The sequence below is a fragment of the Hemicordylus capensis genome, chromosome 4 (assembly GCF_027244095.1).
Source record: "Hemicordylus capensis ecotype Gifberg chromosome 4, rHemCap1.1.pri, whole genome shotgun sequence".
In the NCBI taxonomy this organism is placed as follows: Eukaryota; Metazoa; Chordata; class Lepidosauria; order Squamata; family Cordylidae; genus Hemicordylus; species Hemicordylus capensis.
In genome coordinates, this window is record NC_069660.1 from 258,657,956 (window position 1) to 258,673,786 (window position 15,831).

The 15,831-nt window shown below is 40.4% G+C and overlaps 1 protein-coding gene across 3 annotated transcripts in view; it reads right to left on the bottom strand.

The window, feature by feature from the left end:
* Positions 1–236: 236 nt before the first annotated feature.
* The window catches only part of LYPLA1 (lysophospholipase 1), a 31,874-nt gene continuing 16,279 nt past the window's right edge, over positions 237–15,831 (bottom strand). For all 3 annotated transcript variants that reach the window (XM_053248727.1, XM_053248728.1, XM_053248730.1), the window contains 4 exons: positions 14,549–14,622; positions 12,359–12,460; positions 4,373–4,549; positions 237–3,191 (listed from right to left, as the gene is read on the bottom strand). In XM_053248727.1, coding sequence (XP_053104702.1) covers positions 3,138–3,191; positions 4,373–4,549; positions 12,359–12,460; positions 14,549–14,622 — 407 coding nt within the window. In that variant the 3' untranslated portion in view covers positions 237–3,137. The remainder of the gene's footprint in view (positions 3,192–4,372; positions 4,550–12,358; positions 12,461–14,548; positions 14,623–15,831) is intronic.

A 15,831-nucleotide genomic window follows, 5' to 3' on the forward strand; every position in this document is an offset into this window, starting at 1 on the left:
GAAGACACCTTCCCCATCCCCTGAAAGAATATCCCAGAATTGGTGTGAGGAACCACCCCTTTCTTGAAGGTCCCTCAACCATGGCTTTTCAGGGGGCCCTGGGCAGGTTCAGTGGCAGTGGGAAGAAGCCTTCCACTGGTGCACGCATAGTGTTATTGTGGAAGCTACCCTTTATTTTATAAATATGAAAGCTGTGGCCTTCAGTGTGCTAAATGTTATTTTACACACACTTAGACTGATTGTTCAGAATTTATTTCACAGTAACAGAAAGGTGTACATTCTTCAACTACAAGAAAGCCATTTCAACAACAGATTTGTTACCATGAACAGGTAATATAAAAAAATCAAGTTGTTACCTTCGTTATGTATTTCTACAACTTCAGATAAAGGAAATGCAAATTAAAATCTTTATAAAATACCCCAGCCTAAATATATGGCTTCATTAACATCCTATACAATACACTCTTAAAACTATTCATTTAGAGTCGATAGCACCTATTTATAAAAAGATGCATTTTGCAGTTTAATGAAGTGCAATACACTTCATTAAGGCAGACAATTAACAGATCTAATATACAAGTTACAGAGTACAATACTCTTCCAGCAATTCACTGCATTGACATTATACAATACTTAAGGAAAAACTAAAGGCTACACCATATTAGGGCAGAAATCCTAATGAAGCCAATAGTTTTACCTGTGTTATCACAGCATTTGGGCTATGATACACAATACAATTAATATTTATCAGCAGTTTGGCAAGTAAGTTTTTCATTTAAATACTCAAATTAAAAATGATACTGGATATCACATTTGATTGTTGGCAAAACGCTAGATGTCAAATTCAGAAATAAAGAACCAAACGTTTCATAAGAACTATCATTTTGATTAATAGTTTCCATGCTTTCTTTAGGTTGATAACACAGATATGTTCTCATAAATCAACACATTTGCAGTACTAATCTAGGCAGTGACAATAAGAAATACTTTCAATATATACCAACTTCTATGAATAAGGCAAGGTTCTGGAAACTTGTCACATTACCAAAACATGGTTGAATAATGTTAGATTGCTAACTTATTCCACGAACTAATACTTATATAGAATATAAAACAGTAGTGAGGAAAACCATATTGGTTCCATGTTCAGATCAAGTGTGTGGCAACTCTTGCAGGGAACCCCAGGTTTGAAATATTCTAGTGGCAAGGATAAAACCACAGAAACATTTACTGCTTCTCTTGACAGCCATTTATATATTAACCAGAACCAAGTAACAAAGCTGTTATTAAACTGTATTAGTTCAGGCTACAGGTGGAAGGTTACATGTTTCAACTCCTCCATTTTCTCTCATACACATACTTGGCACAGAAGAAAACAGCATGTTAGGAAAATGGCTAGGTAAGAACTTGGAGCTCTCAAACATACACTTCCCACCTTAGTAGCCTTAAATGATACAGTCCAGAAACAACTTTACTGCTTGGTTCTGCCAAAGTGATCCTTAGTCTAGGAGACTACAAAAGGTCCAGCAAAGTTCAAGGAATGTGATACACAAAGCATTGCAAAGTTACATAGTAGACAGGAGAAGTACCAGTTCTAGACAAGATCAAGTCATGTGCATTCTTGGGGTACCTAAACCTCAAATGCAACTCAGGCAATGTGTGGCAGTTGCAGATGTGACTGAAGTTAGATTGCATGTCTAAGTTGACGGTGGTGGGGAATCATATGCCCTATGAACAGTAATTTCAAGCATAAATAGGAGCCATGGTGATAGCCTGGAAGGGAGGAAGAATCCAATTTTACAAGACCAACCAACACCAAATCTGAAATACTGGCTGATATCCAGACTAATGTTTCACACACGCAATAGTAGAAGGAAGATTTTACTTGATTCTGCCCCACCTTCTCACTTTCCCCCAGAAATATGCCCCTGAAAGCTGCAGGACCCTCACAGACATTATCAGGAGGCAGAAGGGAGAATCGGTAAAAATTGCCCTCCCCTCCTGTGTGCATGAAACATTGTTTGGTGCATATGACATTAGTCTGCATTTCATTTCCAGAAGAATTTAAGCTCAAGTTATGCAAGTTCTTAAAGGAAGTAATAACACAAACAAGTTTTGGTCTTATTTGTATATGAATAGATCTAAATTGATAGTTTTGGCAAGTTGCACGAGACAGGATATTTTCTTTTTATCAGAAATTTACCAGAATTTATTTGGTGTCTTGAAAAAATATGTTTTCTCTTTTCTCCTGGTCCATTACACAAGTGTTGCTAATCTACAATCCCATTCCTGATTTCTCCGATGAAGAAAACAATTTTAAGAAAAGGTTTATAAAATATATTCTCTGATATAATTTTCTTCAATTTAGAATGTTGCCGAGTTAGTCAGATGAGCTTCTGAGGGCTACAATTTTGCAGGCCTTTACAAGTTCTAATGATATCAAATTTCAACTTATTCAAGTATTGTACAACAATTATTTAGTGATCTATTACAATTCTGTCTTAAGGGTTGTTGAGTGTAATCTTCTGACAAGCGCTGACACCGCTTCCAAGATTTCAAAGTAGTCTGGCACATAGGTAGGAGATAATACTATATCTCATCAATATTTAGGAATAATTAATTAAAAGATGAGAACACAGACTTCTCTTGCACATGCAATAATATTGGTTAAACTTGACCTTTAAATTAAGAATATTCTATCATTGCATGCTTACTGGGCTTTACACACTGCATATTTTATGTACTATACACTAATGTCAATTTAGCAAGCAGTAATAAAGCAGATCCTGGAACATATCAATTTTGTCTTGTGTAAACTATTTTAAACAAGAGGTCTTTAGTTATCAATAAACACCTTTAAATTTGGAGCAATCAAGCATGGAAGAGTATGACTAATAATATGTTTTCCCTCTGCCAACATGCTTTTCCTCTGCCTTTATACCTACACCAGGGTCAATGAAGTTTGAGAAAAGCATCATTTGTCACAAAGTTATGCTTTCTACTCTTTTATGTTGGTACATTTTTGCAATACAGTTAACACTGTAGGCACATAAATGCTTTAGAAATGGCTACATGAAAAGAAACAATCTCATACAGATGATGCTGGTGCATTTAGACAGAAGGCCTGTCAAAGAGTTTCAGTCAACTGAAGGTAGTTGCTTGTCAATAAACTGCTTCACATCCATCATTTCCTGTTCAAGGACAAAACAAAAATTCATGTAGCTGTCAAAAGAATACCAATATTGTACGAACTATATACAATAACATAGAACATACAGCTTAGTTTCTTGCAATGCAAACATTTCTTACTTTGGTTGAATAAGAGGGATAACTGGATAAAACTTTCAGTCCTAGAATGTTATTTTACCATACCAAAATCAAGAAGTTTTCCATGCAGTCAGCGTGCCATTATGTTTTTAACTTGTATGAACTAAATAGTGTAGCATGTTCCTTGGCAAGAAATGCACAACTACATTCCTAAATGTGGCATACTGAACATATATTATGTGCCTGATGAGTGGATCACCGACCATTAGGATAATACTTAGCAAAATGATTATTTTGTGGAATCAGTGCCAAGTACTAGTATCCTGAATCTAAACAACTTCTGATAAACAACAGTTCAAAGCTAAAACGGGTTATTTTGTTCATGTGTACTAGCTCCCATCCCTCAGAGTAACTCGCTTTAGCTTTCATGAGCCATTGTATACTAGTAGCCCCATGAGATACACAGGATTAGCACCTACTTTGATTTCATAACAGCTTCATCAGAATCCCAGCAATAGCCAAGATATTAAAACATCAAAAGGTTGTCACTGCTTTCTCCAAATTACTGTGTTGCAATGTTTGAGATGGCAAGTAGAAGGTCCAAATTACTGTCTACAAATTATTGCACACAGAGCAAGACATTTTTCTTGGGACCCAAACAAAATGTAGTATGCAAACTTAAGCATTCTTAAACATGCTCTAGATATCTATTGATAACAGAGGTAGATACTATATATATATATATATATATATATATATATATATATATATATATATATATATGGATTCAACTGAAAAAAATGGTAAGAGATACATTTCTAAATAAAATGTTGGCGATTTTGTTTTAAGCATAATGACAAATTGCCTTTTTCATAAGCTGTTTAACTTTAAAAGTTGGCAGTTTTGATACCTGGTATTCTTTGCTCTCCACCTGTCGTCATTCTTACCATCACACTGATTTCCATGTGCACATATATTCATCCCAATGAAACCATTTGATGCATTGTTTTTTCTTGCTGTCCAACTGTCACTTTAGAGAGCACCAATATTTTCTACTACTAACCAGTTAAACACATACAGCATTTTAGTTGAAACACATTATTACCTCAATACACGAACTATGCATCATGCCAGAATACGTTTTGAAAGTTATGTTAGAAGGATGTAGCATAGTCTTTAGCCTTCCAGAGGTGAGAGAACCAAACATTAGTGGAACCAGAGGATCACAGTCACCATGGCACTGTATAATGGGAATATCTTTGTTGACACAACTGATGGCACCCTATCAAAAAATTAGGACGTATGTGAAAAGCAAGTTATTTCATATAATTATCAGTATGGCAAACAGACTTAGCAACAACTCATTTGAAGAATCTAGCTATACTTGTGTACAATCTCAGCAATTTCACTGCATTTACAGGTGACTCAAGAAACTGATCCAGAGTAACAGATTTTACATTAAAAGAGATTCACAAGAGCAGAGTGAAATGCATATTTGTCAAAGTTTTGCACATGTTCCTACAGTCATCAATGTTAGATTGAAAGCACCATTTACAAACAGATATGAAGTCAACTGCTGAAAGAAGCAAAAGGAAGCAAGCACAGAAGTACAAATTGCATGATTTTTATAACCAGTAACACATACCTTAATAAAAGATAGCATCTGTCATGTTTTCTGACCAGAAACTTGGGATTGAAAGTTTTCCAAAATATAAAGTTTTATAGAAAAATGTCCCATACTTATTTCCTGTGGAAGTTTTCCATTTCTTTAAAAAAGACAGGTTGCTTACCTGTAACTTATGATCTGGAGGAGAGCCATTGTCAGTCATGAGAAATGGGTTACTGTGCCTGCGCAGGGATCTCTTGGATGGATTAACTAGCTCCTCTTTGGCGCCCCTCCCTGCCATGCATGTGCTCCATGCCTTGCTTTTCTTGGCAGTCAGGCACCGTTTTGTCTTAGTTTCTTGGAGATCCGTCTGTGATGACAGACAACCTACCAATGTGGGATTCATTGATCAGGTAAGTCAGTCAGTCTTTTTCTGAAAATGCTGCAGCGGGCCTCATGAATGACAATGGATCACCTCCAGATCATAAGTTACAGGTAAGCAACCTGTCTATCTGGAAGTGATCCGTTGTCATGAGAAATGGGTGACTAGCTAGCTTTATCTCCTTGGTGGAGGGTGCAGCCATTTCACCCACTCTTGGAGGATCCTCTCTGCCAAAGTTGGCCTCCGCAGCCATACATAAGTCTACGGCATAGTGCTTAATGAAAGGTAAATGTGTAGACCGTGTGCCCGCAGCACATATGTCCTTAAAGCGGAGGCCAGATAAATGAGCAGTGGAAGTAGCATACGCCCTCATGGAGTGTGCTCTTATCAGTTTGGGAGGTTGCTGATTCTGTAACTTGTATGTTAAGAAAATGAGCTCCACCAACCAGTGAGAAAGTCTCTGTCTAGAAACGGACAGGCCCTTATTCTTGCCTTTGAATAAGATGAAGAACATTTTGGTCCGTCTAATACTTTCTGTGCCATTTAGACAGTAGAGCAGGCATCTTCTCACATCAAGAGAGTGCAGTGCTTTCTCTAATCGAGATTCCGGATCTTGAAAAAAGGAGGAAAGAACAATGTTTTTATTCAAATGGAAGTCCGTTACCACCTTCGGTAGGAAGACTGAGTCAGTACGCATAACTACTTTCTAGTTCTAGTTCTAGACTCTGTCTCTGCCAAGTGTTTATAGGTGCTCAATTGTTGTCTGGTGAGGCCACCACATTTGTTAAGGATTTAGTCAAATCTTTTAACAAGGTCCTCTGCATTCAATGTGGTAAGGTTGTTGCAGAACGAGTCCCAAGGACAATAGCTATAGCGGGCCATGCAGGCCATGTAGTTCGCTATGTGAATCGAAAGGCTGGCCGTGGAGTAGATACGGCATCCAAGTACATCAAATTTTCTATCCTCTTTGTCAGAGGGGTTAGTATGGCATTGGCTGGGTTTAGAAGACACTCTTCCTTAGTCTATCACTAAGGAATTTGGGACGGGATGTTTTAATAGAGATTGTCTTCCTCCTGTATGCGATACAGGGTTTCCAAACATTTTGACATGGAAGTAGAGGTTTGCAACATGTCCCAGGAGGTTTTAGCCACTTTGGTAATAACTGGCAGCATCGGCAGAGCAATCAGTTGTGTAGATTGCATAGCTGCCATCATTTTATAGACAGGATCTTCGAGGTCAGTAGTAGGGCGCTTGACCTCAAGTCCCAACATCTCTGCCATTTGTTGACTCATTTTCGTATGTGATTTCAGTTCCTCGTTTGGAGACATGGAGAGCCTTGGCGGAACATCCGAAGGTGGAACAGAAGGATTTCATGGTGTGTCACCGTCGCAGTCCATGTCAGTTTCCGAAGACTCTGAGGAATCATATGAATCATCCTCAGAAGATTCCAAGGGTGCACCAGAGGTCAGTGGTTCCGGTGGGCAGGAGGGCGGGAGTGGATCTGGGACTAGTCCAAGGGGTGTGACAGCTAATTGAGGAGGTAATTCCATGGGGGCCACGGGTGTGTCCACTGGCATCGTTTGAACACACTGGCTGAGAAGCACCAGGAGTGCAGGCAGTTTAGGAGGTAAAGGGACCAAAGGTTGAACCAGGGGCACCCATTGCGGAACAGTGGTATATGGTTGACAGGTAAGCAGGCTCTGAAGCACGCATTGCGTCTTTCACAATTGGAACTCTGCCCAATCCAGATGTTTTGAGGGTGAGATATTATGCCAAAAACTGCAGGCATGGATGAGGTCCTTTGGAGGCACAGTTTGTAGAGGAGGAACAAAGGTAGGCGCTGGTTTCCAGGGTGAAGCGGTTAACAGGTGGCACCAGTGTTGGCACCGTGAAAGATGAAGACTTGGCTCCAATTTGGAAAGGAGACATCGACAGGGTCTTTGAGAGTACATCCTCATCGGCATCGACTTCAGTATCCAAACCGCTGGTCAGGAACCCCTGAAACACTGAACCTGAAGGGATACTTGTAGAGGAGTCCAGGACACTCAAGAGGGACTTGGCAGTTCCCTGACCCAACAGGGCATCATCTCTGGTATCGAAGAGCAAGAGCAGTGATTTCAGAGGCATCCTCGCCGGCAAAAGCAACAATGGCTTATACAGTTGTGGAACAACAGTAGCCATCAGAGAGGATGGTTGAGCATGATGAAGAGTGCCTGCTTCAGTATCGAAGTTCAACATCGAGGAAGTCAAGGACACAACCAATGTGGATGGCACTGGAAAACACGACATCAACATCGATGTTGGTGTGGAAGTTGCCGTCGGTACCAAAGGAAGGGTCGGTGTCACCATATGTGTTGCCACCAACTGAGGGACAAACAGTCCAGAGGGTGTGATTGCAGGTGACGGCCTCGACAGATCCGATGATGGCAACGGTGGTTGATATTGGACCGTCAATGTCAAAGGAGTTCCTGATCTCAATGAGTGAGTCTACTTCAACTTGTGTTTTTTCGGAGGAAGTGAATCGCTGTCCAATGTAACACGATGTCTTTTACGCTTCTTATGCCCAGGGTCGGTGGACTTGGGCTTCTTGAAGACAATCTCTTTGAGATTATCCCACAGAGTTTGAGACTGTGTGCACACAGACCCTGAGGCATTGAGAAGGAGGCCATCGATGTCGATGTCAATCCCAAGATCGATGTCGATTCCAGCAGCCTCTGTGTCAGTGGACGCAGTGAATCTCCATAGAGAGTCGCTCTGAGGCACAAAGAGCAATTCTTTAAAGTTTGTTTCAAGAAGAATCTACAAATCCTACAAGAAGCTGGAACGTGTTGCTCCCCCAAGCAGTGTAAACAGAGTTCATGTTAATCAGTTGAGGGTAGTTTAGCCTGACTCTGAGAGCAATGTTTAAAAGTCATCTTTTTCTCTCTCTCAGCCACAACATTTCTGACAGCAAAGCCATGGAAGAACAGTCACCAAGTCCAATCCACAAATCCCAAGAATAGTCAATTCACAATCAGAAGTCCAAAACACTGAAATCTGTCCAAAGTATTCACAAGAATCAAGTCCAAGGGCAAAAGATGAAGAATAGTTGAGTCACAGTCTAAAAACCAAACACTAGAAATCTGTCCGAAGTAATGCTTTCTTTTCTATAAACTGAGGAGCAATGAACCAGAGGTCTCAACACATCAGCAGTCACAAAGAAGCTGAGACAAAATGGCACCCGACTGCCAAGAAAAGCAAGTCACGGAGCACATGCACGGCAGGCAGGGGCGCCTAATAGGAGCTAGTTAATCCATCTGAAAGGTCCCTGCGAAGGCGCAGTAACCCATTTCTCATGACGACAACGATCACTTCCAGATTCATTGTTTCATTACAATCATTTTAACAATGAATAGATGCCAATGCAATATTAGGCAAGCTCAGCAATTTCAGAGTTTAATATTTTTTCAGGTGATTATCTCTAGGATTTGTGTGATAACATGCATGTTTTTAGTATTCCAATAAAAAATAATTTCTTTCACATAAAGCTTTGACTGTGTCTTGGTATTGTATTTAAACCACATTAGCCATCTATTGGTTCCTCTCCCCCCTGCAATCAAATATTTCAGTTGAACCACTTGGCTACTTGAAAAAAAATGAGATGCAGTGTAAGAAATTTATAGTGAGTTTTGTTATTTGTTTTATTAAGTATATAAGTCAAACCACATGTCAACTAGATCATAACTCATTCAGAACATCAGGAAAATTTGCAGAGTAAGATTTTCTAAGATAAACGTAAGCAAAAAGTAAGTAAATGAGAAAATTTGCAAGGAAAAAAATTGCTATTCAAAATTTTCCAGAAAACCCATATTTCTGTTTCTGACCCCTTTATAACTCAAACTTTTTGTTACTGCTTTCTGTTTTCCTTATAAGCTGTTGAAGGTGGCATATGTTTCTACCTCTTTTTATTCCCACAGCCACACTGTGAGGTAGGTTAGGCTGGTAAACTTTGGTAGAAACAGTTTTGTGGTGGAGTGAGGATTCAGACCTAAGCACTCTATCCAGTATGCTGTGCTGGCCATCTTTGAAGTTTGGTAGAATAGCAAGGAAAACATTTTTTGGACTTATTAATGCATTCAAGTTTGATAATCCTACTAAAACCATCACTTGCATTCTTCCTTATGCACAGTTTGGGGATGAGTCTATAGCTCAGTAGTGAAGCACATGCTTTGCATGTAGAAGATAGGGATGTTCACGGAACTGGCTGGCCCAGTTCGGTTCGAGGCTGAAACGGCCTCGAACTCAACCGGGCCAGTTTGGTCTGGCACCCCCTCAAACCCCACCCCCAATTTGGTTTGGTTCGGGGGGGGGAGAAGGGGTTCGCAGACCAAAAATGAGTTTTAAAACCCCAACCCCCCTAACCAAAACCGCGAACCCCCGAACATGTTTGCATATCCCTAGTAGAAGATCCCAGGTTCAGTCCATATTAGGATGGGAAAGACCTCTTGTCTGAAATCCTGAAGAGTTGCTGCCAGTTAGAGGAAACAATAGTGACCCAGATGGACCAATGATCTGACTCATACAAAGTCATATTTATACTAACGCAGCTTCATATGTTCAGTACAAATCTTTTAAGTGAAAGATACGTAAGATACTTTTGTAAAAGAAATTCAAGGAGTTCCTTGCCTGCTCCCTGAATGGCCACCTGTTACGGCTGCTGAAGTTAGAAGTTTATTGATTCCTTAAAAGTTGGCAAGGCCTCAGGCTATGACTGTATCTCTTCTGAAATAATCAAGTTTAATGCTAATTGGTGGGCCCCTGTATTGGCAGCCCACTTTACATGCATAGATTGAACTGGGCTTGTACCTGAAGACGGGGGCATAGCCATAATAGTACCCATATTTAAAAGGGGAGAGAGATGTGATCCTGCCAACTACCGCCCAATTAGCCAGCTTAGTGTTGTGAGTAAGCTTTACACAAGATGGAGACTGAACATATTTTGAGTGATGCTGGTTTTAGAACAGGGTGGTCAACCATGGACCATCCCCTGGTATTACGCCATCTGACTGAGAAATATAGCAACAAACCTAAGCCCTCCATGTATGTGGCCTCTGTAGATTTCAAAGCAGCCTTTGATTCAATCTCGAGGATAAGCCTCTGGGGAAAACTCAGAGACACTAATATCAACAGGTGCTTACTCTTTCTTATTCAGAAGCTCTACGATAACAACAGTGTGAGTGTGAGATGTAACCCTCAAGGCTCACATTCACATTTAATAGCCACTAGTAAAGGAGTTAAACAAGGGTGCATTTTGGCACCCTCCCTGTTCAATCTTTACATAAATAACTTAGCTAATATTCTCTCCGATCCAGCGCTACATTCCCCAACTATTGCAGGAGCAGCTATCCCAATCCTGCTGTATGCAGATGACACTGTTTATCATTTCACAAACTCCTGTGGGCCTTAGAAGAGCGCTTAGGCTCTTGGCCACTTATTGCAAGGACAAGCACTTGGTAATTAACTTCCAGAAATCCAAAGTAATGGTCTTTGCCAATAGGCCTAAGAGATTTAACTGGCATATAGAATGTCATCGTATAGAGCAGGTCAATAGTTTTAAATATCTGGGTGTGGTTTTTCATGCCACTATGGAAGGCCCATGTGGACTACGTTGCCCAACAGGCACACAGAAGTGCTTCAGCAACATTAAGATTCTTTCACTCCAAAGGTGGAGAGGTTATCCCTGCAGCATTAAAGTTATTTGCTGCTAAATTGTTGGCCCAGCTTTTGTATGGCACACAACTGGGCTCCAACCCTAACTATAGGCCGCTGGAGATAATTCAATCCATGTTTATTAGAGCAGTATTCAGCGCCCCTCGATGTATCTCCAACACAGCACTGAGGATGGAAACAGGCCTCCAGAGGGTGGAAACGGAAGCATGGATTTTAATCCTCAGTTATTGGCTTAGGATAAATTTCTCCTCTCTGGGATTGATCCCTCTTATGTTGGCCGATAGGTTTCGATCCACCTAGACATGAGCACTGGTGGGTTGTCATAATTCAAATTGTCATCATTCGGCCTCTCTGCTGAACATTTGTTATTTTTAGATTATAGTCAAGCCAAGGAGATCCTGAAACAGAGGGTCTTGGATATTGAACATCAGAACAATTTAAGCTTCATCCCGGAGACCATAAGAGGGTTCCTTGGTCACTTTAACCGGGAACCTGCTAGCTAGCTATTGTCCCTCTCTTTAACAAAACATCACAGGGTTTTCATCAGAGCAAAATATGACGCCTTAACATCAGCTGTTTTATCTGGAAAGTTTTTAAAAACCCCTCTGGCCAGTCGGTTATGCCTCTGTGGCTCAGGTGAGATCGAATCTGTCCACCATGTGCTGCTGTTTTGTCCTTTTTATAATAACCGGTGCAGTCTTATTTCTCCCTTGCTATCACGCTTTCCCGGCTGGACTGCTAAATTTTACGCCACACTCCTCCTTGCAGATAAGGAACCTTCTACCACCTACAAGGTTGCCAAATTTTGTGCAGCTGCTGTTAAGATCCATCAACAGCTAACCTCCAGCCCTTCTTTTTAGATGTTGTTACATAAGGCTTCTATGTTGGTGTATTCTGTATGATTTACTTCTTATCTAAATGTAGTATCATCTGTTTGTATATATAACTGATCATTGATCATAATAAAGCTATTCATTCATTCATTCATTCATTCATTCAAGTTCCTTGAATTGTATATGCTGAAGCAAGGAATGTCTTAACTATAGTCACTCTTTCTAAAGTGTTAGAGATTACTAACAGGATCCTATACTACGTACTATAAAGTGTCAGTACTGGATCCTGTCCAGTCAGTAAGCTGTTTTAAATTATCTCAGATTCCTATAATACTAGATATATTTTTATATATTTGGAATTTGAGAAGGAGCAGGGACATGAAGAAATGGGCCAAAGAGAAAATTATTTCAATTGATATAAGCTGCCTTTAGACTATAAAAAAAGGAAAGTTGTGCTAAACTAGTTTCTCTGTTACACATGTGGAACGTAGAAACACAAAGGAACGTATTTAAGCACAAGTGAATTCAGTTATTTTGAACTTTAGGAAAGCAGAACACTACCTCCGGAAATGAAGTCCGCAGTGGAAGCCAACAGCTGAGTGCTACCACGCCTGCCAGTTTCTGATGTGTTGTAAGAGCTGTGTACAGTGCTAAAGCTCCTCCCTAATAAAACCAAAAGTAAAGCTTGTTATTACACTCTTAATAACAGACTGAAACACTAATAACACTATGGCATGTTAAAGTTCACTCATTCAAAATGCTATAATTTCAGGCTTCTTCACTGACATTTAGAAACTAATCAAACAATATTGATGTGCTGGCATATAGGAGCATCAAAATTTGAGGCATGCTTCCTTAAAGAGGCATGTTCCCTCCTCCTCCTCCACCCCCTCCAAGTGCATGCCTTTTTTGGATTTCTTTAAACTTTCTCTCACCTCCCAATTAGTGAAAGCCCAACCCTTTGTGTTCATTGTGAAACAGTTGCTTCCCAAGGGGAACTTCTGCAGAGACCCTGAAACATGTTGAGGCTCCGTGTAGGCCTGCGCCCTCCCTTAGGATAAGAGGGAGCAGAACAGTTTTGTTGGAGGGGTGGGCTGCTATTTTTTAACAGTACAGTTGAACATGTTGGGACGTAGTAAAAGAACAACTATTCAGAATATCACCACTAACAACATTAGTAAAAACTTTTTTTTTTTTTTTTAAAGAGCACTGTCTTTCTGATTTATCTGCGGATGTTCAAAACATTTGTCATCTTGCTGTAGGGAGTATCAGTAGCATATATTCAGACCAGTGGTGCACCAGAAAAATGCTGTTGCACTAGTGCAAAGGAATGTTTCTTCCCAACTAATTCACACTAGCATCAATGAATGAATAAGTTTATTGATTAGTCAGCCAGCCATATCAAAACCACTAGCAAATGTCAATACATTGCACAAGATCACGGAGCACTGAAACTCTGCACAGCTCCAATAAACTGAGGAAGTGCATGCCACTGCTCTTGTTGCACCAGGGCAACACTAGTCTCAATGTCAGCCAGTATGCTTTGAGTTTTCTCTACAAACTCATATACAAAATACTCATCCGCATAAGCCCAATGATAGCTGGGCTCCAAGACAGTGCACCTTTATGCACCATGGCAGTCTATGGTTATCTGTGAACCTGTTAATGATACTGTATATAAGTAAAAATTATAAAGGTGTGTGGACAGCTATTGTAAGAGCTGCTCCACAAGTTGTACAACTCCCATCAAACTAGAACATTATCTGGAAGCAATGTAAGATAAATAAAATATTTATTTTGGATAACACTGAACTATCAGAGCCAACTACATATTGGGCTACCTTCTATTTTGGGCATATTTCATTGACTTGAAAGTTGTTACTCATCCTGATTCTTGAGGAACAGTGAGAGGTGGATTTAAACAGAAATACAACACGTAGGGATCTCTCATTCTACTAGTCCTCAGGAGCTCAATACTAGCTTTTGTGGAGCCCCACCCCCAATGAATCAAATATTGTTCCAGCCCTGCAGAACTAGAAGAGCCCGCTGCTGTGCTACAATGTGGGGCTCCCCATAAGCACCATCACCTTCTCCAATATGAGTCTTTCCAAATGTATAAAGGTTTGTAAACATTGTAAACAGAAATAAATTGTGATCAACAGGGATAACTGCTTCAGGTCCTGCCGCCCTCAGGAGGTTCAGCTGGTAGTGACCCAGGACAGGAGCTTCTTAGTGATGGTGCATAGGTTATGGAACTCCCTCCCCCATGAAATTCAACAGGTGTTCTCTCTAGTAGCCTTTTGTTGAGCAGTACAAATGTTTGCCTTTAGGCAAATGGTTGCCAGATGTTAAGCTGCTATAACTTAACTGCAATTTTAACCCTGTGGTGCGATTTTAGTGTTTATTCTATACTTCCCATTGGCTGCTCTCATGTCATGATAGTGTGTTCTTAAATGATGTTTCAAAATGTATTTTATCTGTGTTATTGTGCACCAGATAAAGATATTTGTGTATCCTTAAGGTAGAAAAGTGGTATAAAATTTAATAAACACACAGCTATAATCAGCAAGTCAATGATGAAAATGTCAACACAAATGTTCTGTGGGCCTATTAAGGTAAATAAAAAATGATGGATTAAGCAGAGCAACTGTTTGGATCCCAAGTTAGTAATAGGAATATTTCCAAATTGTAAGAATCAGTCTTCAACTTTCACAGAAATAGTGCTAGATGGAAAAAAGAAATCCATTTTACCTGAGAAAATCCTCCCAAAATTATTCTGTTTGAGGGAATTCCATTCCTTACTTCTTGTTCTACAAGTGCTTTCACTGCAAAGGAAGTATAGTAGTTAATGATGTACAAGTGGCAGTCCTGCAACACCTCTAGCTTCTAGGAATGCACAGAATGTTTTAACTCGAAACAGGCCATTTCAAGCTCAAAACAGAACACCCTTTAAATAAAGGGCCTGTTTCAAGCTCAGAGCAGAACCACCCCATTTCAACTGAAATGTTTGACATTTTGCGCACTAAATTGGTGGCCTGTTTTTCCCTGGCCGATTGGTTTTCTGGCGCTGGCTTCTGATTGGCTTGTGATCTTCTTGCTTCTTTGTTGGCTTATCATCCAAATCAAGGGCTGTCATGGGCAACTGTATCCCCATTGGCTGGGGAGAGGAGGGAACACAAAAGGGGGGACTTTCAAAATGTATTCAAAGGTAGTGGGAGGCAGAAAGAGCCCTTATAGTGTACCTCTCTTGAAGAAGAGGATACATCAGGAAAGGAGGCAGGATGGACATAAGTCATAAAAGCGGTTAGTTATGGACACATCTGATAACTAACCATAATGGGCAATATTTCAGTAGTTTTATCTTATGTGTATTAGCTCATGTAATGTACTCTTGTTTTAAATATGATATTCTGTATTCTGCATCAAGATGGTTACTGACTGCAATAAAGTGATCATCATCATCATCCCATGCATTTGAAGAACACTTTTAAAATCAACACAAGTACAGTCATTCACACAAACTTGTGTACAAGTGTACAGACATCTGTACACTCATAGAGCATCATGTCTGAATCAGGCTAAAGAAGGTGAATAAATGGAGGATTTGTGGCGGATCGAGTAGATCTGAGCAAGGACGACTCTGGATATAAATGCAAGGGATAGTGGGGGTGGGGGGGGGACAGAAAGTGAAACCAAATGTGAACAGAACATATTCATGCAGTCCGGAGGAATTCCTCTCCCCACCCCTGCCGAGTGCATCCTCCAGTTAGAAGGGGAACACCTATCATGGCAGCAAGCCATGAGAGACCCCATTTGGAAATGTTTTAATGAAATTCCTGTGCTTGTGGATAAAACAGGCATGTGTGCAAAATGCAATCAGTGCAACAAAGAAATGCAAGGCCCGGTTGTCTGAATGAACAACATCTGGAGATATGTGCACCTATTATAGCACCATCTCCACACCGCGGCCAGGCCCGCTGCCACCTTTGCCTCCCCGCTGCGGCCGGGCCTGCCACCGCTGCCTCCCCTCCCCC